A 22541-nucleotide genomic window follows, 5' to 3' on the forward strand; every position below is an offset into this window, starting at 1 on the left:
GACTGGCACCGACCTAATTCCTAAAACAATATTGAACGGAAACAAGACTGATTAAAAGTGTGTTATGCCGAAACATGTAATAAATGTTTTACATTTTAGCGCCGATGATGTTCATATGCTTGAGTACCAGAGTGGAGTGGTGAGTAAGATGAGCCAAACTGGGCAGGGATGTGGCTTGTGCCGCTGTGCAAGTGGGCTGCTCCGCTTAGATAAGTCCTTATCAAGATCATAGGAGGAGGCCAGGAATCCAACCCTGTCACACACACAGGGCAATAAGTAACGCCCGAACTTTTACATAAAGCATGTGCAAATACATACAATCATTTACTGCCACACAAAAACACGAAAGTTTGGGGTAAACACGGTATTGTATAATTTGGACGCTATACATTTGTTGGGGATGGCACTTACGTTTGCTGTGATGGGTCACTGGTAAAATGCAGAGGACAATTCCTTGGAAATCAACTTGTGTGTAGGCAGTGCTCTTATCTCTGCCACACAGGGCCTACACACACACACACAACTATGACACATTACTCTTGAGGTCTTGACTTTACTAAGTAAAGTCAAACTCATTTTTTTTCCCGGGCCGCATTGTAGTCATAGCTTCTTTCGGAGGGCCATTATGACATAAATGTATGAGCACCTCATATTATATACAGTCAAAGCTACAAAACAACTTGTTTTCAAATCAGACGAGTAAAAACTGGTCATATATTAAAAAAAAAAGACATTATTAAAAGGTATGACAATTTGCAATTCTAGTAATGACACACGAATTCGATGCACAATTTGTCTTCGCGGGCCACATAAAATGATGTGGCGGGCCGTATCTGGCCCCCGGGCCTTGAGTTTGACACCTGTGCTTTACTTACTTCCAAAAAGCAAGTAAACGTACTTTTTCAAAATCTTGAACCAACTATTTAAAGCCTTCTTGATGCCATTTTTAAGTTATTTGCTGCAGTTTTCAACGTGAGCTCGCCATATACCGATAGGCCGTAACGGTAAAAATGAGAACGCAAGCTCATCTGTTTACCATGTTTATTTTTTGATGATAAAAGATACATTACTCCCTACAGTACAAAAAAAACACACATTTGAAAATACAGGACATTTCCAGGTAACTTGCGATCGGCCGAGAAAAAAACTCGCAACGACTGCCGGTGCTGAGAGCACCACTCGTGGAGGGAAGAGTTCAAACACGTCTCGGCATTGCTGATGGTGACCTATCTAACAAGGGTGCAAAAAGAGTGACCCTGCAAAGGTACTGAGGAACCAAAGGACACACTTGAATACCATGTGAAGAGAGCAACAAACTTATTCAATGTTTTTTTTGTTTTTGTTTTGTTTTTCCTTGTAGAACCTTCAGCGTTATGAATCTAACTTAAGGCATCACTACCAAAATACACTGCTTTTGCATGCATGTCTAGTTTTGTTCAACGGACACACTGACACGCACAAAAAAAAAAAAAAAGGATGCATATGAAGACAAAGTTCAGCCAGAGAAAGAAACCGAGCGAACCCACAAACGGTATTTTAGATGCGAGCGGAGCCAAAAGGTGACATGTGGCCAGTATCATCACAACAGAGATGGATGACCTTGCTAAAACAACAAACACGTGCAGTGAGACTACACGTCTCAGTACAAGTTGGCGCTGGACTGTCGGAGAATCGTCTGGACACGGGCAAATCGGGAAAAGAATCAGCGAGACTATAGAGATCTTTGTATATAGAACTTTTTCTTTCATAGTAAATACACAAAAAGGCAATGAAGAGATGACCAATATGTAAAAGGTTTGTCACAGGTAATTCTATAAAAGGCCAACGTGATTGTTTGATGTTTTATTCTTGCTCTAGGAACGAACTAATTTACAAGTGAGTGTGCACTCTGGCTATGTAAGCTCGCCTGCTCAAGACAACCTCATTCAAAGTCGAGCACGGTTCACACCTCAAAGATGACGGGCACGCCATCTGCATCTTGAAATACAGAGTCGTGAAAGGGGAAAAACAAAATTAAAATTTATTACATGGATTCACATACATCGATAGGATGGGGGAATATGCCTACTAACATAATTTGACATTCTACCAAATAAAAATAATAATGAAGAGGTGAGACACCACATTCATGAGCTTAAAAAAAAAAAAAAGCAGAGGACAACTGAGTGGGATGTTAAGGGGGTGGTTATGAATCCCGTCAAACTCCTGTTTGGCAAACAAAGCAACACACAAGCATCGAGAAAGGTGGAGTAAACAAAGTAAAATCTCTCCCTGGGTCCACTTTAAAGTTCCCTTCAGTCCTATAACTTCTGCAGTTCTACTTGGAACAAATACGTACAAAAGTCTTGCTCTTTCCTTCCCACCTGTTAACAACAAGCGACCAACTGAATGACAACTTTTAAAAATATAGTGGCAACTTCAACATGGCCACCCATCTGCCCACAAACACAATCTATTGGGGGGAGGGATGAACAATAGATACAAAAAAAGAAAGAAGTGATTAAAAAAAAAAATGCACACAACATACACAGTTGGGAGGGGGGAAGCTTAAAAATACAAAAATAAACTACACAAAAAGATCTGCACCACAGCTTGCTAATTTTTGGGAAAGATTTTGCAATTATTTGTGTGTGTGTGTGTGTATGCGTGCTGCAAGTCTCAGTCGAAGCAAAGTTCAAGGTTGATTCTGTCGACAAATTGTCATTCTTTTTTTCTGACCGCATCCGGATGCCTCTTGGGGTGAAAAGCACAGTGACGATGTTACCAGGAGTCCTGTAGCATCACAACTCAACGGACTTGGGTCCCGATGAAGCGATTTAGAGAAAACGAGAGAGAGAAAAAAAAAAAATGTCCTCTCGTTAAGGACAAGTGCTTTATTTGACTCCATACCGATTTTTCCTCTCATCTACTCTAATGCCTCCACAACCTTGATCCATCACTGTACATTTTTTTATGTAGTCTCTCTCTACATCCCCCAGGATTCACAAGAAGAAAAAAAAAAGTAACATAGCGCTCAGTCTGGCTCCCAGTTTGTGAAAGATGTAAATGCTTCTCTATACTGCTATACTACTGAAACAAGCCCCCCCAAAAAAAGCAAAGTTAAAATGGCGGAACGGGGATTTGACTGAAAAAGATAATGTGCTTCTAACGTTATGTCGCGCTACAAATATCACGGCCAACAGAACATGGACAAAAGAGGGTTTTATCTACAGAAACATCTCAGATTGACTTTAATCTCGGCTTCGCCTCCATTGCGGTCTGGTCTGAGATTTGAGGATAGAGGGGGGGATGCGATTAGGATGACATTGAGGGTGAAGAGGTCTTCCTGATAAAAAGGACAGCAAGTAGGCAAAGAACAAAAACAAAAAAAAAAAAGGGAAAAGGTCTCTGGCCGACCTCACTGGTCCGTCCTTGCTTTCTTTGGACCAGTAGTCTTACTGGAAGAGCACACAAAAGCAGAGCAAGTCTTGATGTCAAGTCTTGATTTTTACCTTCCATGGTGCAAGTACTTACGTATCAGGAGAGGTGCCCGGTCTTTTGGCCGCCGGTTTTGCAGAGGCACCGTCTTTGCCAGATTCTACAAAGCAGAATGCCGGTTAAAGCACCGTGTCTTATCTTCTACAACGGAGGCATAGGTTTGAAAATTGCGGTCCTCACCCTGCAGCCATCGAACTTGAGTGGCTGGACCGTAGCCCTTCTCGTTTCGGGCGGCGATGCGGAAGATGATGGCCGGCTTGGTGGTGTAGTCGATGTGGGCGTTGGACAGGCTGGAAGACTGCACCAGGCAAGAGGGGTTGGGTCCACAGTACACGCGCATGAACGCCAACTGGGCCGGGGTGGAGGCCTTGGCCTCGGCTGTCTGGTTGCTCTGGATTGCCAAGTACACCGAATACTCGATGATCTTGCCTGACGTCACAGAGGGCGGCTCCCAGGTCAGGTGAGCGCCATCAGGGCTCTGTGACACACAACAGTTGCACTTTTATTCCCCAGAGAGATACTACCTCAGTGGAGCATTCGACATATTTGGTCATCAGGAGCACTTTGATTCGCTCAGGACCATTTGCGTCTCAGCCCAAAAAATTGGAAACAAACAACTCTAGGAAGACTCTGAACAAAGAAAAGTTGAATTGCATTGAAAACAAACAAAGTAAAATAGGTTGTGACTTTACCTTGCTGATTTTGATGGCGCACGGTGCGCCTGGGAATCCCGGCAGGCAAGTCTTAAAAGCGGATATCTCCGAGAAGGCTCCGCGGCCGCAAGCATTGATGCCAGCAACGCGGAACTTGTATGCTGTCCCGGGCTGAAGCTCCATTTTCTTCATCTGACCGTAGTCTGGAATGACTCCAGAATCGTCCTTATGGGCACAAGACAGATATGAAAAATACTTTGTGAGACATTGAGGCATAAAAAGGTGGCTTCAGAAGAGACTTACATCTCCTTGAGAATCATCTGCTGGCACGTAGAAGTGAGTGACAACCATATTTGTCACTTTGACAATTCCAACATCAAACCATTGGTTCTCTTTCTTCACAGCAGGCTTCACGGGGGTGGGCTGAGGGGCTTGCTTCTATGTACAAACAAAACGATAACCATTCAGTCAATCCAGATTCCAGATTGCATTCTTGCCAAGAAAGGTCAGCGAGACACTTCACTCACCTCTCCCTCAATGCCATTGGCTACTTCAGCTAGCGCAGCCGCCGCTTGCAACTTGGCTGGACTGGTCACCGACACAACCGGTGCAAATGTACTCGAAGGAGCAAGTGCTGTGGATAAGTAGTAGCAAGAAAGGAACCGTGAATTCAGTTTTTTAATAAAACATCAAGCAGGATTAACGGAAAGAAAGAAAGAAAGAAAGAAAGAAAGAAAGAAAGAAAGAAAGAAAGAAAGAAAGAAAGAAAGAAAGAAAGAAAGAAAGAAAGAAAAAGAAACATTGACTTATGCCTCAACTTCAACTTATGCTTCTTGATAAGAACACTAGGGGGCGGCATTTTGCAGATTCAGCAAGTTGGCAGGTGTACGAGCCAGGTTTTATGCCCGACTCGTAATCGGCGGGGCCTTACTCTCAGCGGTGGTGCGTGGCAGTAGGGCGGCCACAGCACTTGTTACTGCCGCAGCCATCTCGCTGTGTCCGTTGCTCTCCACTGAGGGGTCGTTGAGGCTGTCAGCAGGAGCGAGACCCTCGGTGGGCATGCTTGTGTCTACGGCACCCTGCTGGGCGGCAGCCTGGGCCTCCTGAAGTTGCTGCTGCTGCTGAACCAGCGCCGCGAGCTCCTGCTGTGTCAGCATGATGGGAATGGTGGTGGTTTGCTGGCCTTCTCCGGCGCCATCGCCTTCGTCTGCACAAAACCAATTGGTGTCTGTATCTTTATCGATGGCTTTTGAAAAATGTAAGATAAAAATTCAAAGGCGCGGCTGGGCCGAGTAAACAAAACTCACTCATCACAGCTTGCTGTGCGGCCTGGAGGACGGCTTGTATGGCCAGGGCCTGAGCTTCTTCAGTTGCCGCTGCCTGAGCAGCGGCCTCTGCCGCAGCTGTGACGGCTAACTCCTCGTCCGATAGCCCTGTGACCATCAGCGTGGCCCCCTGGCCCTCAGACATGAGCTCAGATGGCAGGTTCAAGGTTGTGGCTGTGGCTACGGCTGCTGCGTCTCCCTGAAAAAAAACATCACAGCAATCAAAGTGTCAATAGGATAGCAAAATTCTAGTTTGCTTTTATGGTTAATAGGATTCATGTAACCCCCAAGCACAAGGGGGGTGGGGTGGATTTCCATCAAAGGAACAAACAGTTCTATTCATAAAACACTTGATCTGGTCTCCATATTTTCAGCCACCATGGTTGGGTCTGGAACATATGTCGTGATAAATGGAGTAACCATACAGTACATAAGTTGGCTGTGCTCGTTAACAAAAATGTCATCTTTGAACAGCACGAGTGGAGATAGACAGTTGACTTACTTCTGCCTGAGTTTCCATCGGAGTGGCTCCCTCCTCTGCTGGTGCATCTTCTGCTGATGGAGTGGCTTCAGTCTGCATGGGTTCTTCTGTGGAGCTGGCTTCGGCGCTCACCCCCTCTGTGATTGATGCGATCGACTGGGCAAAAATGGAGGAACAGAAATCATCAACGACAAAACCAAACGTTTTGAACCCGCTGACAAGAGTCAGGCTCCAATGGTTTGCTAGATCTGCGTGTTGTTCTTACAGGTACGGATGGCCCAGGTGCTGGCGTGGACTGAGTGACAGTAGTGATGGCCCTGCCCTGGGTGGTGCTAACCGGTGCTGCAGTGGAAGAGGCTTCTTCAGTGCTGCTGGTGCCTTCAGTGACCTCATCTGTCTGCTGGGCTGCTGAGAGATGCACAAAGACACTTGTCCTATTTGCAGTCAAACCAAAAGCAAATCACATGACGCAATTTCATTTCTCCAACCGACGGGTGAAAAGTAATCTAATACATGCATCCACATTGAATCGCATGTCGTGGGAAAGCTGTTATGGTTTGCCGGTTTTAGTATACCTGTGCCTTCTCCTGTCTCAAGACTGCTGGTGGCAGTGGTGGCGGTGTTGGTGGTACCAGTCTCATGTGTTTCGCAAGGCGGGTTAGAGCAAACTCTTTGAACGGCACTGGTTGCTGAGCTGGTTTGGTCTCCTCCCATGTTGGAAGTGGCCGTCGATGGCGTGTTGGTTGTCCCGGTCTCGTGGGTCTCACAAGGCGGATTAGAGCAAACCCTCTGCATTGTGCCGGTGGTCTGGCTTTCGCTCATGTTGGAGGACGCCTGGGTGGATGTGTTGGTGGTGCCGGTCACGTGAGTCTCGCAGGGCGGATTGGAGCACACCTGCGGAATTCCGCCGCCCATGCTGGCTGATGCTGTGGTTGCTGTGTTGGTTGTGCCCGTTTCATGGGTCTCGCATGGCGGGTTGGAGCACATGAGGAGAGCAGGCATATTTGATGAGGCAGTCGTAGCCGTGTTGGTGGTTCCCGTTTCGTGGGTCTCGCAAGGAGGGTTTGAGCAGACCGGTCCTGCTCCCATTGGAGCGGAGGAGGTGGTGGCTGTGGCGGTGGTTCCCGTTTCATGCGTTTCACATGGCGGATTGGAGCAAACTTGCTCTACGCCCATGGTAGCAGACGAAGTTGTGGCCGTGTTAGTCGTGCCAGTGTCATGGGTCTCACATGGCGGGTTAGAGCAGACCAATGTTACGGTCCCAGACCCATCGCCAGCAGCTCCAGCCTCAGAAGAGCTGGGCTGCTCAGAAGTGGGTGAAGCCAGGATCGACACTGGCAGATCCTGCACTGGCTGGGCTTCAACGCCACTGGGAGTTGTGATCAGAGTGACCTGAGTGGGCTGGTTCTGGGATGGGGGAAGCAAAGAAAAGTATTACAAAAACAAAATTCAATAAAACAATCTTCTTGGTACCTTATTAAGAGCAGCTCATTTGTACTTTCAGAATTGAATCAACGTTTTCAGACTGTACTGAACCTCCATTAACATAACTGAAAATATGGAGCCATACTTCACCTGCACTGTGATGGTGGACGCGGGCAGTGTGGTTGCCGACGTCAAGGTGGTCTGGGCAGCAGACACGGTTATCGCAGGTGAACTGATGACCTGATTGGACAGGGTAGCAATGGTGCCCAATGTGGTGATGGGCGTAACCAGAGATGCGTTGGTGGTGTCCACAGTGTTGCCAGCCAAGCTTGTGGAGACTGTACCAGTCACTGTGCCAAGGGAGGTCACACCTAAACATAAAAAGGGACAACAAAAGTATGATGAAGAGGCTACACCAAAAACAACGTAGAAGCAACTTCCGTTATTGTCATACCAGTTGTTCCCTTGACAACCAGGGTTGTGACAGTGGGTTTAACAGCAGACACGGTCACTGGCGTAACAAGTCGAACCCCGCCAACTGTGCTCATGGGTAGAGTGCGCAAAATTGTCCCTGGCTGTCCTGGCGCGCCCTTCAAAACCACCTAGGAACAGAAGAGTCAGGGTGAATGGTTTTGTACATACGCAGCACATGCTACACAGCCAAACTAAATACATACTAACTAATGTTTCTATCGAGTTGTTGATGCGTGTACCTGTGTCAATCCTTGTTGGCCAGCTGCCGTTCCTAGCTTGGGTACTGCAGTGATAATTTTGGCAGGTGTTCCAGTGGTCATCACCTTAGTTGTAAGGATTGTCTTCATTCCAGTACTGCTTGTTACACCTACAGGACCGAAAACAATGCATTACATCAAGCTCTTAGACTTGTGTGGCTTGCATTTGTTGAACATTTCAATACAGTAATTTCTCTACTGTCCAAATTTTGGGAGTTCAGACCTGTTGATCCTGGTTGGGTCATAATGGCTGACATGGGGATGGTTTTAAAAATAGTAGGGCCCTGTTTCGAGGCATTTGAAGAGACGCCACTGATGTTGAGAATCGTGGGCTTGTTTCCAGCGCCTCCGGCCTGGGAGGTGGTGATGATCGTGGCAGGCTTCCCATCCGCAGCGGTCACCAGCTTCAGAATGGTGCCGGCTGGCAGAGTACCCTTTGTCTGGGCAGCGACAGGGAAAATTTGCAAAACATCAGGAGAGCCATTTTGTGGCCACATGAAGAGTTTCTCAGCACTACATAGAGTCTACCTGAATTATTTGAGTGAGAGGGTTGGTGGAAGCCTGGCCTGTGACTGCTGATGTCTGCACTGGTTTGGTTTGAACCACAGACATCATCTTTCCAAGGTTGGAGATCTGCCGAAATAGGAGCGAGACAATTAAATTCTTTGCTGAGAGCAATTGTCACGACGATAAACAACATCACTGTAGGCCAACATTTCTCCATCCAGCAGTACTCATGGGACATGATTTTCACGTGATGAGGCAACGCTTAGCCCCTTTTTTTGACTTCTAGCCATTCCCGGTTGTGAAAAATCCAATTTTCTCACCAGAGTGCCACCACTGCCCATGGTGAGAGGACTCTTGACCAAGGCAATGGTCTTGGTAACTCCTCCCATCACAGTGGTCACCACCTGGGCCTGCTGAGCCACAGTGACTGCACCAGACTTGTGCAGAGTGATGATGGGCCTGGTGGTAGTGGTGGGGGAGGATGTACCGGCTGTGCCCACTTGAGCTGCAGCAGTCTTCAGCATGCGTGTGGCAGGGTTGCTGACCTGTATGCACGCATTTATTTGAACAAACTTTGGTCAAGACTGCTTGACGTACTTTTAAAAACTGTTCTTTGTTTGTCTCTCAAGACGTACCATGACTGGGGAAGCAACTTTTACTGTGGTGGTGCCAGGGGAAACAGAGACTGTTTTGAGAATCGTGGCACCTGCAGGAACATTGAGTACTGTTCCACCAGATGCCGGCGGAATCTTCTGTGTTGCTGCGGCTGCGGCAGCTAATGCCGCCATGCCGCTCATCTGAGGGCTACTTCCAATTGGCTGAAATCAGAAGATGTTGGCAATAATTGATCATTTGGTTGTCGGAAACTCTTCTGATGAGCATATCTGGTCATACCGAGCCTTGGGTGGCCTGGGCAGGCACAACCATTCTGACACCAGGAGGAAGGGAGGTCACAGTGACGGGAGATTTCCCAGGCTGGCTTGGGCGGACTGTCACGAGAGATGCGCCTGTCGCAGATTGCTGGGCAGCAACCTTCAATACAGCTGTTAAACAAAAAAGATAAGATGCAGTAAGCCTTTAAGTACTACACATTTATAGCGCTTCCCTTGGGAGCAAAAAAGGAGGAAGCATCAGTCGTACCGGCTTGCGACAGAGTCTGTGGAGAGGGTGCGGCAGCGGCCGGAGAGGGACCTTTAGGAGAGGTGATGGGTTGCGAGGGGATTGAGCTCATGACTGGCGAGGCCGCAGCTGGTGTTGCGGGGATGTCGTATTTCTGCAGCTGCAACAAGTATGTGTCTGCAGTGGAAACTGCACCCCAGCTCACTTCGAGGGAGTTGGTATTGGCACGAACCAACTGCACCCGAGCAGGGGCATGTGGCCGCTCTGGTTGCATGGAGGATTTATAAATAAATAAATGAGGGGGGGTGGGAAACAACAACAACAAACGTTTTGAATAAGGCAAGACAATGATTTTTTTTTTTAAACAAAAGTGCACACATACCGGTTTCTAGATACCAGAGGTCTTTGCAACAAACTTGGTTGTTCCATGCTTTACGGTATCCATCACGGCCGCTCCAAACATAGAGTCTGGAATTGATAGCCACAGCACAGTGGCCAGCACGGGCCCTGGGAATGTTGTCTTCAAGGGTGTCCATCAATACTGTCTCCCAGCACATAGAGTCTAAAGAAAAAATGTAAACCAATCAACAAGTCAATTCAATCAAGATTTTTTTTAAAGAAAATATACTTGCAGTCAGACCTACCGAGATTCAAGCAGGCGAGGGTGTTTGTGCATTTCCACTCTTTTTCATGCGTGGCCACTTTGACATCATCCATTACCAAAGGAACCCATCCGCCAAAAACGTACATCCTGTACAGTAAACACGACCACAGTTTGGCAACATGGCACGGAAGGCTGGCGACGTTAAAATAACTTAACGGAAACCAAAGAGTGTGTGGTAGGAAGGAGCATCAATTGTCTCACTTATTTGTGATGGTTGTGGCAGAGTGCAGACTCCTAGGAAGAGGTGCTGTGCCGCTCACTGATGGTTTGTTCCATGTTAGGGTATCTAAAGTAAACAACAAAGTAGTTAAGTGTAACACAGGCAAAAAAAAATGCAATTTATCATTCTTTGAGTATTTTTAAATGTAATAAAAAAAGTTCTAAACCTACCAATATCAAGAGTCCACAGATCTCCAAGGCGACATCCACTCATTCCCCCGTAGATGATCAGTCGAGATTTTCTACTTGTCTTTTCTGTGTAAACCACTGCAGTGTGGCTCTCGCGAGGAGGAGGCAGGACTCCATATGTGATTGGAATATCCCACGCAACGACGCTGGACCCAGCACGAAGCTCGAGTATGTACAAATCATTCAGGTATCTAGAAAAGAAAAGAAAAAAAAGAGACCCCCGCATCAGTCATGGGTATTTTGCACACTGACATACAATCCCAAACACTTGGAGGACACTACCTGGGAATGTTGTTTTTGGGGTCCTCACTGTCATTGGCAAGTCCACCAAATAAGTAACATTTGTTTCCCACCAGGGAAAAACTGTGACCCAGACGTGGACAGGGAGGAGGGCCATTTTTGGGGTTTTTCGCTTTCAGTTTTTTCCACTCCCATCGGCTGGCCTAAATCAGACAGTCACAGCAAGGTTTTTATTTCCGTTTCCAAAAACACATTTTGGCGATAGTATGTGATTAGGACATGACTTTAGTCACAATCAGAACACCTGACATTGAGCAACTTTTCATCAAATAAAGCTCAGCTTTCTGTAGGCATAGGAAACCTGTTTGTTGAGAATAATCAAATCCTAACATCAGTGAAGTAACTGGGGCTAAGTAGGAGTTAAAATGTAACCAGGCAGTTAGCATTGTGTATTTGAACTTGTGAAAAGAGAGGAAAGCAATCATATGCACGTAATAAAAAAAAGCAAAATGTTTTTGTTGTTTTGATTCAAAAACTTACCTGTAGTTCGTAGAGATCATTGCTGTACTTTCCATATTCCACCATACCACCAAACACCAGTAATCTTGTGCCATCACAGACAAAACCATATGCAGCACAGCCAGGTGGAATGTCACCACGGACAGCAGGGATAAACCACTGGTTGGTAGCTAGGAATTCAAAAACACAGTAAACTATTTACACTACAGTACTAACTACATCCCACTCAGTAAAATGATGATTATCCAAATTAAATTATTTTATTTGATCAACATTTTCACTGGGTACGTTTTATTTTTAACAAACCAATCGCTATAATAAAGGAGGATGCAGAAAATAGCAACTGTTACTCATTTTTGGACAAACGCGAAACGACAATCTTCCATTTTACTTTAGCCCGCCTTTTTTAATAAGCCATACGGCTCTTTGGCCAGCAGGGGGCGATATGTACAGAAATTTGAATATCTTGTTTAGGCCTGCTGCGGCCTGTGCCCGCTAAAGTTAATCTTTTGCGAAAGTTTTTGTCGTGCCTACGCGTACGCTTTATCAATGATACAATGTTCAAAAGCGAGGCTCATATTCCGAACACACACACGTTCAATGAGCAAAGTTATACGTGTAAATTTAAGCTTACCGGTATTGTAGACATGTAATTCATCCACTATCCCCTCGTTTCCTCCTCCAAAAACAACCATCAGCTCCTTGATCGCCACGGCTCTGTGTCCATGTCTGGGCCGGGGTACAGGACCCGACCATCCGAGGACCCGTTTCCACCGCGGTTGCAGAACCGACACCGAGGTCCCAGTCACCACGGAACCAGGGACAGACATGACTTCTGTCGAAAAACAAGGAAACAGGGAATTTCGTACGCTGATGCGATGAGTGGATTCAGAAAAATTAGAGCGAGTTAACGTGATAAGAATACCAACTTTTCCACAGCGCCAAACTTCATTCGGTGCGCCCGAGTCTAGCTTGACTGTTAGCTTTGTTAGATGAAAACGCTTCCCAAAAACTCAAGCCAAACGACAGTATCGGGTCACCTCTACAGATGAATACTTCGTGGAACAGGTCAAACAATAATACTGTACAATTATGAATAAATAACAATCCGATTATCCACGGTTGGCCTTAGTTGTTTCCAACCATTGAATTCGACCCATGGAAGCCGCCATCTTGTAACCAAACAAGCCCCCGCTAACGATAGTGCCAGTCTGAAAAATGGCGGAAGCGAATGAAAGGGGAAAATACACGACCACCGGCTGCATTATCAGAGCGACATTACAAATTACAGTAAATCACAACAAACAGCAGACGACCACGCACAATAACATGTACCGCTACAACTCAAATGTAAATCACAGATGAAACTTATGACCAGCAGTCGGCTTTTTTTCATGCCTCTCTGGGAGTCGCCATGTTGTAGCTAGCAAACTTAGCATTATCTAGGGCGCTTCCGACGCATTCGCTAACAGAGGAACACACGATAAAAGTTGGAACAACACAGAGGATTGCAATAATCAAATGCCTTGTCTGATAATTCATTACGTGTTATGTATCAAAACACAAACTTGAGACATTTGCTGTTAAAACCTCGCTTGCGATAGCGGCTCGCGGCTCAAGCCCAAAACTGTTAGCTTGAGCGGCTAGCATCTGTCAAAGCGTCGCAATTTTTTACAATTAAATGCAAAGTATTTTCACAATGTTCTAATATGCACAATTTACCTGACATAAACAAAGTTGCAACAAAACTCGTGGAATGTAGCCAAGGCTAATCGAACTGCATAAATAGAGTGTTATTGTGCTTCATGCCGTCAGTGGAAGCAGCCATCTTTTCACAATCGGCCTACTAGTGCAGCTCCCACAAGAAAAATGGCCGGGCGGTTTGTCACAACAAAACAGTACAAACTCAAAACGGGGATATCCTTGCAATATTCACCTACCTAATCCGATGCAGTATTTGCAAAAGTACTGATGGGTGGTCTTATCTTGTGGTAATAATCCAAATTCATTCGATTTGCGAAGAAATATTTCCTCTCATGCCTGCCTGGAAGCTGCCATCTTCTTGACAACCAGAGGCGGAGGAAAATGGAGAGAGTTGGCGTCACCCAAAGCAAACATGGCGACGGAGAACAACTTGCTGACTATGTTGACTACAAATTAAAATACAGTTTGTATTTACCACACTCAATCGGCGTACAACGACGTGTGCGAAGAGTATTTTTTATAAGAAGTCGAAATAAATAGTATGCCAACGCTTAACTCCGTACAAATAACTACAGCGTATTTCTATAATAGTTCGAGGTTTATTGTCCCTTACTAAAGATGGCGACATCCGTTTTTTTTTCCTGGTCTTGCAGTGGATTCTGTTTTCACACCACTCGAAACTCATTCACACATGCGCAGCAATTCACAATACTCTTATTCCATCATAAATATAAAAACAATCACTCGTTTATTTCAAAATAAATAAATACCACGCCCACATATAGTGTAGTTATGGTTACGCCTTCCGTCGGTGTATATTATTGTCCGTTCATATTAGTATTCGTAAAACCGCATCCTTACGTTAAAAGCTTTTAAAAACAAAACAAGAACAAAATAAAGAAAGAGACATTCTATTGTATTAGACTCCGTTGGACTTTACCCCTGTGATCTTATATTGATCATTCTAAATTTACATATTTTAGATGGAATTCTTCACTTGCCTATTCAAAGTTTATAAATCTATGATTTATCAACTTGATCGATACATGTAGAGGGCACTTAATTTAGAGCATCACTAGGACTGGTCAACTTGAAAAATTACGATCTATTACTAAAAGAAGTATGTATAAAGAGCGCCATCAAAGCGAAGCTCGAGTGATTTTCAGTCAATACTTGCAATATGATGTTTGTCCGCTAAATGTCAGGCTTCCTCCTCTTACCTCTTGCACTACCGTACCGTATAACTGGCGTATTTGGGACTTTAAATTGAGTTTTATTTTTAAATAAATCTATTTTATGCAACATATTGTTCATGGTTTGGCCTTATTTCAATGTTTGCTCTAATCTATTAAGAGAGAAAAAAGTATGTTATCCATCTTCATCAATCAATCTTCCAGTGTGATTTGAAATGGTAAAATAAATACTAGTATATACTATACTTACACAAAATGAAGACTACTATAAATTTTATAATATCAATTTTAAGTTATTGTTTTGAAAGTAAGTATTTGACAAATACATTTTTATGTAATATTTGCTACATATTTAATATACTGGACATAGTACATTACCTCTGATAAAAAATAAGAGCACAGCTATTGAACTAAAGTGTATCTTTGTGAATGAGCAGAATGCTAACAGACAAGCATGCACAAATTACTATTTGGAAAGTCATGGGTTAACTCAGCAGTTTTTGCTCCTTCCTGTAGTTTCAGGTGTTCATGCAAGCATGAGATCAGCAGGTTAAACAGGTCAGTGGTCTCAGAGGAAGACCTTGATCTTATGCACTGCGTTGAGCTTCCTGTAACGGTTTATGTGGAGTAAGAGCATTAGGGAGCAACCATGAAAGCAACTTTGAAACCCTAAAGAGCTCATGATGTAGGCCTATAAGCCAGGGAGTGTAAGAAGACTGGTCAAATCCTTCCACCCAGACTGGTACGACAACAGGAGGGCATCTTGATTGCTGTGAGATGACATGGAGAAGAATGGAAACAAAAGCTTTCATGTATCTTAGCAGAACAAAGAGCAATCATTTCACAAAAAGGGATCACAGAAAGATCAGTTGTAAAACGAGCAGACCAAATCAGATAACTGTAAATCTTTATGATCCCACAGCGGGGACTTTCACTTCTTATAGCAGCAACATGACGTTTTGTGAAGTTATTACAATTCTTCAAATTGGCATTGTCGCTGTCTTGAGCGCTCATTAAACCCTCGAAGGAGGCAAAGCGCCAAAGAGGCAACACAAATCTCACGTTAAACCAGAAGAGTGGATTAGACAGGGCTGGAGCGAGTCAGATTAGAAGATTTGATGCAGTTGCAAACCAGATTAGCGGGCAAAGACCTGCTCTGTGTTCCCCTAAGAAAGTGGGATTAACCTGGTTAAAGTAATTTGCACTTGAGAACTAGAGTTCCGCATTTATTTGTCGAACCGGGTTCTAAACATTTTGACTCTTAGATAAATGGACGGGTACGTGCTCCTTGATTGGAGTGTACTATAACCTAATGATGAAAAAGACTGGGATACTTGACACAAACGACAAATATCAATTAATATTGAGGTAATATGACGCAATGTGACCTACAAATTATCAGCGGTGTGATCCAGTAACATGACCTTTGACTTCAGCCACTCCCAAAATGCAGCTTAACCTATTTGTGAATACACGCATGACAGGAACCGCTTAATGAATTACGTCAGTGAATGCAAACTTAAATGTTCTATCCAATTAAATAATTGATTTATCCTTTAATGGGGCGTAATTATTATAACTTATCCTTTAATTTATCCTTTGTTGGTTTCCCTTGCACTTTGTATAAATGGTCCTCCACGAGGGACCGAGTAAGACATTAGGGAGGCTGCTGGTGAGGCTGCTGGTGTTGCAGCATTCATTTATTTCATTTTATTTAGAAATCCCTACATCTGTTATTTAGTTTCATTCCTTAACCACACTTGATTGATTGAAGCACATCATAAGGGAGGAAGCGGAGCAAAAATGCGGGGAATTCGGAACAACGAGCTGCCGGAAGACTTCTACATACCTATCCCTCTGGACACCAACAACATCACATCGCTTAGTCCGTTCCTGGTTCCTCAGGACCATCTGGGGAGTGCCCTCACTTTTTACGGCATGGCTGTTTTCATGTTCTTTCTTTTTGTGATGGGAACGTTCATCAATGTCCTCACCATTGCTTGCACCATCCAGTACAAGAAGCTCAGGTCCCATCTGAATTACATTCTGGTAAACTTGGCAGTAGCCAATCTTATTGTGTCATGTGTGGGTTCTTCCACGGCATTCTGCAGTTTTTCAGCAAGATATTTCATCCTTGGACCATTGATGTGCAAGATTGAAGGTTTCATGGTGACACTTGGGGGTGAGCTGAAACCTACTTTTGAAATATGCATGAATTTCAATTCTTTAAGAGCCTTCTTTTGTCCTACTAGGTATGGTTAGCCTGTGGTCTCTTGCTGTGATTGCCTTCGAACGATGGCTGGTCATTTGCAAGCCTCTGGGAAACTTTGTTTTTAAACCGGACCATGCCATAGCTTGCTGTGTGTTCACTTGGGTGTTTGCAGTAATTGCCTCGGCCCCACCGCTTTTCGGATGGAGTAGGTCAGTAGCGACGGAGTTTCAAACTTTGTCGTCAGTGCGCAAACAAAAGCAGATTGAGATTGTCTGATTTTCGTAGATATATTCCAGAAGGCCTGCAATGCTCCTGTGGGCCCGATTGGTACACCGCAAATAATAAGTACAACAACGAATCCTACGTGATGTTCCTCTTTGGCTTCTGCTTTGCTGTCCCCCTTACTACCATTATCTTCTGCTATGGTCAGCTGCTCATTACAATGAAAATGGTAAGAAAAATCACTCATTGGTTCCTGAGTCGTGATGGATCACGACTAACCAAATGTTTTGTCTCTTTCCGCACAGGCGGCTAAAGCCCAGGCTGAGTCTGCTTCCACTCAGAAAGCAGAGAAGGAAGTGACCAGGATGGTGGTCATCATGGTTTTTGGCTTCCTGGTGTGCTGGCTACCATATGCGAGCTTTTCTCTGTGGGTTGTCTTTAACCGCGGGCAAACCTTTGACCTGCGAATGGCCACCGTACCTTCTTGCTTTTCAAAAAGCTCCGCAGTCTACAACCCGATCATCTATGTTGTCTTTAACAAGCAGGTCTGTTTGATTTTAAATATCCAACCTCTTCTAGTCATGTAACAACAATAATATTAATTGTTAGTCAAAAAGCTTGAGCCAGGTCTTATTGTACTCATCTTGTTTTTTGTTTTTTTATCCATAACAGTTCCGGTCATGCATGATGCAGATGATGGGAATGAGCAGTGGGGATGACGACTCATCATCATCAACAACATCTTCAGTAACCGAAGTCTCCAAAGTTGGACCTGCCTAGACGGTGTTGATATTTATGGCACTAAAGAGTCATTCAATTGTAAATAACTATAAATGCATGTTTTCGCAAGGACAAAAAAAACTACAAAAAAAAATAAAGTAATGTGCTTTTGCAACTTTTCTGAACTCTACAGAATTTTTACTATCTTCGTGATGTTTTTCGGAAATGAGATTTGGTAGTGATGACTATCAGTCACTTAGTGGGCGTGACTAGTGCCACACATATGTACGCCTGTATGTTCCTTTTTGGGCTTAAAACAAAGCTTTAAATCCCTCCTTTAATCCAATTAAGTGAAGCCTAAGTAACATTCAAAGTTCCTACAAATAGAGCTTTTGGTCACAATTACAGAGCTATCCAGTCGTGAGAGACTCTTCACTCGAAAAAATCGTTATTCTTTTTCTTTTAATTTAATTTTGCCCATAACATAAACCTACTCGGGTAGAGAAATGAGAAGGAATTCTCCCATGGAGCTCCCAGAGGACTTCTGGATCCCTGTTCCTTTGGACACCAACAACATTACTTTGTTCAGCCCATTCCTGGTTCCCCAAGATCACCTAGGGGGCAAAGCAATTTTTTATCTCATGTCAGCATTTATGTTCTTGATATTTGTCATTGGCACAGCCGTCAATATTGCCACCATTGCATGCACCGCTAAATATAAGACGCTACGATCTCACCTGAACTACATCCTGGTAAATTTGGCTGTGGCGAACCTCCTTGTCTCCAGTGTGGGCTCCTTCACTTGCTTTTACTGCTTTGCCTTCCGATATATGATTTTGGGACCACTTGGCTGCAAGATTGAAGGATTTACTGCAACTCTTGGGGGTAAGTAACACATCCATCTATTTTCTAGACCGCTTTGTCCCCACGGGGGTTGCGGGCGTGCTGGAGCCTATCCCAGCTATCATCGGGGAGAAGGCGGGGGACACCCTGAACCGGTTGCCAGCCAATCGCAGGGTACACAAAGATGAACAACCTCACACCTTCGGGCAATTTGGTGTGCTCAATCAGCCTACCAAGCATGTTTTTGGGACGTGGGAGGAAACCGGAGGACCCGGAGAAAACCCACGCGGGCCCGGGGAGAACATATAAACTCCACACTGGGAGGGTCAACGGTGAAATCGAACCCGCGCCCTCTCAACAGTGAGGCGGACTGCTAACCAGTGCTCCACTGTGCCGCCACAGAGCATACGTACATGAAAATAAAATCCATTACTGTGAGAAATTAAGAAAAAAAAGTATTTTACAGTAAAGCAATAAAGACTCCTCTTCCTCTGTGCCTTCTATTTCTTACGCTCACCTCTCGTCTGCCTTAGACCTTTTCGATCCATGCTTGCAAAGAACAACACAGGTCTGAAGATTGATTGCAAATTGAAAAATGTGTCAGACAGGTGCTTTTAGTGATTGCATACTGATCAGGGAGTTTTAAGAGCATATGGATAAAATAATGGACTTCTTGAATGACATCTGTATTAACTATTTTGCAAAAGGGTCGGAAAACTGCTAATCCAATGAGAATGTTTGCATGAGGTGTCTTCTGCTCTGTTGAAATGGTGATGATGAAGACTGAGAGGTTCCCAGTTTTTTTAAAACAGCTCAACACAATCAATAAAAACTGTAATTCCGCTAATCATGAATTCATATTAAATATTCCTAGCCACAGCTACCAAACATAAATAAAACGAATTGGGAAGTAGAGCATCATTGACGGTAAATAAAAAAAAATAACAAAATAACAAAATAAAGAAAGAAATAAAAAAAATAATAACAAAAATAAAGAAATAAAAAAATAATAATAAAGTGGCTGGGCCAGCTGTGCCAAGTACACCTTTAGTACATTCAAATTGACATTTTGTCTTCTTACAGGTATGGTAAGCCTTTGGTCTCTGGCAGTGGTAGCTTTCGAAAGGTGGATGGTTGTGTGCAAACCTATGGGAAACATTGCCTTCAGACCTACTCACGCTATTGCTTGCTGTGCAGCAACTTGGGTTTTTGCTTTGGTTGCCGCACTTCCTCCGCTGTTCGGGTGGAGCCGGTAAGTACTTGAAAATAAACCTGGCTTTATAAAAATATTGTGTTATCATGCATAGTAATGGTTGTCTGTCTTCAGGTATATCCCTGAAGGAATGCAGTGCTCTTGCGGTCCAGATTGGTACACCACGAACAACAAGTTTAACAATGAGTCCTATGTGATGTTCCTCTTCTGCTTCTGCTTTGCAGTCCCGTTCGTCACAATTGTTTTCTGCTACTCACAGCTACTTTTAGTGCTGAAATCTGTAAGTTACGTGTGACTTCATTTCCTGCCAACCATTGTAGAAAAAAAAGATCCATCAGTGTCTCTTGTTGAGCAGGCCGCAAAACTTCAGAGTGAGTCGGCTTCCACTCAGAAGGCAGAGAAGGAGGTGACCAGGATGGTTGTCATCATGGTACTGGGCTTCTTAGTGTGCTGGATGCCGTATGCCTCTTTTGCCCTTTGGGTCATCAACAACCGTGGGCAACCTTTTGACCTGAGGCTGGCCACCATACCCTCCTGCCTTTCCAAAGCTTCAACCGTCTACAACCCTTTTATCTACATCTTTCTCAACAAACAGGTTATTTTAATTCAAATCCCTGCCTTACCACACAAACATCTATATAGCAGCCACCTAGAAATGTTCTAATGTTGCTTCTTTCTTTCTTTCTTTCTCTCTTTCTTTCTTTCTTTCTTTCTTTCTTTCTTTCTTTCTTTCTTTCTTTCTTTCTTTCTTTCTTTTTTTCTTTCTTTCTTTCTTTCTTTCTTTCTTTCTTTCTTTCTTTCTTTCAGTTTCGATCTTGCATGAAGGGGATGTTGGGGATGAGTAGCGGAGATGATGATGAATCTTCAACAAGTCAGTCAACCACTCAAGTCTCTAAAGTTGGACCTGAATAAATTGTTCGATGATAAACGGGAATGACTTGTACAATATAAACAATATGAATTGTAATATAGTATGGTGCTTTGTCAAAAAACAAAAAAACATTTCAAAATGATTTGTATAAATGCTAGAAATAGCTAAAAGACTTTCAGCAACCAAATAAAAATGTTGGCATTCAAAGTTGTCTGTCTTTTTTTGTTATTTATTCATTTAAATCTCAATTTTTACTGAAGTATTTGCAGACGTGTACCACTTGGTGGCGCCATATTACATGCATAAGGAATTCCCATCCAAAGTACATGTACATAAAACCTAGATTTTGATAGAAAGACAACTGACAACAACAAGTAAGCCTTTAATAATTTGCAGAATTAAGTTGAATTTGAATAAATTCTGACCTGTTACAAGCAACCCCGAATCATGGTCATTATTTTAATCCACGAGTTATTCTCCTAAAATAAGGCAGTCCATACTTGTTTACTTACCAGTTTGGCTCCTTCATAAACAAAAGGATGAAAAGAAACAATACGGTTATCATGGTATCTTCTAAAACAAGTATGTTTTTTCACTTTACAGCCAAATCTTTCCAAGAGATTATAATCCGATATCAAATGAAATGTGACCGCTGGAAATAGTGGGTACAGGTCAGGTCACATCAGTGTAAAATCAAAACAAAACATAACAAAAGTCTCATTCGTTTCAAATCTATTTGTTAATTGCTGATCCTGAAGCGTCTCAAAACCCTTGGTGGTAATCGGGAGCAAATCTGAGTTCTGCTGGTAGTGAACGCTTACTAAACTGGAATAGTTCAGAACTAGCGGAATTCCAGACTTACCCTCGAAACGTCAGAGTTCAAGCGTCAACTCCAGTTTGGGCAGTCAACAAATAATTTGCAAGAAAAAAACCCTCTGCAGATAAAATTCCCTCAGAACCTTTCTGCTAACCAGGTAATTAAATACCTCTGCACAATAAATCACTAACGCCAGGATGGCTTTGGACCTTCTCTTAATACGATAGGTCTAAAACTAACAAATACAGAATAAAAAATGTTTAAGGTCTAACATTCACAAAAATAAATGGTGGCACAGTCGTCAATGTAAACAATTATCAATAGTTGTGCTTTTCAACAAATTCTCTGCATTCTAACACTAATCTATCATGACTCATTTAAAACATACTTACATGGAATTTACAACTTACTTCGTATACTGACTATACTCTGTATGGGTAGGAAGCTCTAATTTCCGTGACTGGACCAAAACAGTCAAACTAGAAACTCCGGAATAAATAAATAAATAAATAAATAAATAAATAAATAAATAAATAAATAAATAAATACTACTACTAAATAAATAAATAAATGAACTCAAATCTTCCACCCCTCTTAAAAGCATCCTCATTGCACATGAAGTCCTCTCCAGTCCATTAGCACCATCAAATACGCAACCTGTCCAAGAAGTGAACATCGGAAAGGCACATAATTAACGGATCAATGAACTTTGCCAGGAGGTCTGGTCATCCTCATTCCGGAGAGATTAAATTGTCAGACTTAATTACACTTTACCAATCAGTTCTTTGGACGGAACTTCTTGACCATATAATCTGCCTTAGTCGGTTTGGGCATTAGAGTTCACCTGGTCACCCAGATTTTTTAGAAGGTAATAAAGTTAATCCATCCATCCATCCATCCGTCCATCCGTCCATCCATCCATCCATCCATCCATCCATCCATCCATCCATCCATCCATCCATCCATCCATCCATCCATCCATCCATCCATCCATCCATCCATCCATCCATCCATCCATCCATCCATCCATCCATCCATCCATCCATCCATCCAAAACACAAACTCCAGCCGAATCGGCCACTACAGATTAATTAAAGGCCATATCATAAAAATGTTAAATGTTTCTACTAAGGTAGCAGTTCTAATATCCATCGGTAGGGCATTCCGAAGCTCTGGAGCCCGCATAGACCAATTGAC

General features: G+C 43.5%; 3 protein-coding genes across 3 annotated transcripts; 2 read left to right on the plus strand and 1 right to left on the minus strand.

Annotated features, from left to right (window-relative positions):
• Positions 1-1027: 1027 nt before the first annotated feature.
• hcfc1a (host cell factor C1a) lies at positions 1028-13405 on the minus strand. The gene is made up of 28 exons (XM_088389583.1): positions 13272-13405; positions 12184-12384; positions 11571-11719; positions 11073-11233; positions 10773-10981; positions 10584-10668; positions 10363-10469; positions 10101-10280; positions 9740-9982; positions 9494-9642; positions 9235-9417; positions 8920-9144; positions 8621-8725; positions 8316-8532; positions 8075-8202; positions 7816-7963; positions 7512-7732; positions 6512-7343; positions 6202-6344; positions 5958-6092; positions 5438-5654; positions 5062-5337; positions 4658-4764; positions 4434-4568; positions 4170-4355; positions 3658-3955; positions 3514-3577; positions 1028-3437 (listed from the first exon to the last, which is right to left on the minus strand). Exons 1-28 carry the CDS (start codon positions 13276-13278, stop codon positions 3398-3400), a joined length of 5151 nt encoding a protein of 1716 aa, XP_088245709.1. The 5' UTR covers positions 13279-13405; the 3' UTR covers positions 1028-3397.
• A 2679-nt stretch (positions 13406-16084) lies between these two features.
• opn1sw2 (opsin 1 (cone pigments), short-wave-sensitive 2) lies at positions 16085-17779 on the plus strand. Its single transcript, XM_088389591.1, has 5 exons — positions 16085-16628; positions 16699-16867; positions 16944-17109; positions 17186-17425; positions 17553-17779. The coding sequence occupies exons 1-5, from the start codon at positions 16250-16252 to the stop codon at positions 17658-17660; spliced, it is 1062 nt and encodes a 353-aa protein (XP_088245717.1). The 5' UTR covers positions 16085-16249; the 3' UTR covers positions 17661-17779.
• Positions 17780-17926: 147 nt separating this feature from the next.
• Positions 17927-20734, plus strand: LOC148391125 (blue-sensitive opsin-like). Its single transcript, XM_088389592.1, has 5 exons — positions 17927-18485; positions 19527-19695; positions 19771-19936; positions 20012-20251; positions 20464-20734. The coding sequence occupies exons 1-5, from the start codon at positions 18107-18109 to the stop codon at positions 20566-20568; spliced, it is 1059 nt and encodes a 352-aa protein (XP_088245718.1). The 5' UTR covers positions 17927-18106; the 3' UTR covers positions 20569-20734.
• Positions 20735-22541: the final 1807 nt, after the last annotated feature.

Source organism: Syngnathus floridae, chromosome 11 (assembly GCF_059516105.1).
Source record: "Syngnathus floridae isolate MCC-2025c chromosome 11, RoL_Sflo_1.0, whole genome shotgun sequence".
In the NCBI taxonomy this organism is placed as follows: domain Eukaryota; kingdom Metazoa; phylum Chordata; class Actinopteri; order Syngnathiformes; family Syngnathidae; genus Syngnathus; species Syngnathus floridae.

What these genes read in the sequence shown, in the direction of transcription:
- opn1sw2 (XM_088389591.1), top strand. Translation starts at nt 16,250, where the DNA reads ATGCGGGGAATTCGGAACAACGAGCTGCCGGAAGACTTCTACATACCT. An exon ending in TTTCATGGTGACACTTGGGG is followed by an intron (nt 16,629 to 16,698) that starts GTGAGCTGAAAC and finishes TTGTCCTACTAG; the next exon opens with GTATGGTTAGCCTGTGGTCT. An exon ending in ATGTTGTCTTTAACAAGCAG is followed by an intron (nt 17,426 to 17,552) that starts GTCTGTTTGATT and finishes TATCCATAACAG; the next exon opens with TTCCGGTCATGCATGATGCA.
- LOC148391125 (XM_088389592.1), top strand. Translation starts at nt 18,107, where the DNA reads ATGAGAAGGAATTCTCCCATGGAGCTCCCAGAGGACTTCTGGATCCCT. An exon ending in ATTTACTGCAACTCTTGGGG is followed by an intron (nt 18,486 to 19,526) that starts GTAAGTAACACA and finishes GTCTTCTTACAG; the next exon opens with GTATGGTAAGCCTTTGGTCT. An exon ending in CCGCTGTTCGGGTGGAGCCG is followed by an intron (nt 19,696 to 19,770) that starts GTAAGTACTTGA and finishes GTCTGTCTTCAG; the next exon opens with GTATATCCCTGAAGGAATGC.
- hcfc1a (XM_088389583.1), bottom strand. An exon ending in ATGATCTCTACGAACTACAG is followed by an intron (nt 11,234 to 11,570) that starts GTAAGTTTTTGA and finishes TGTCTGATTTAG; the next exon opens with GCCAGCCGATGGGAGTGGAA. An exon ending in CACCTGGGCCATCCGTACCT is followed by an intron (nt 6,093 to 6,201) that starts GTAAGAACAACA and finishes ATTTTTGCCCAG; the next exon opens with TCGATCGCATCAATCACAGA.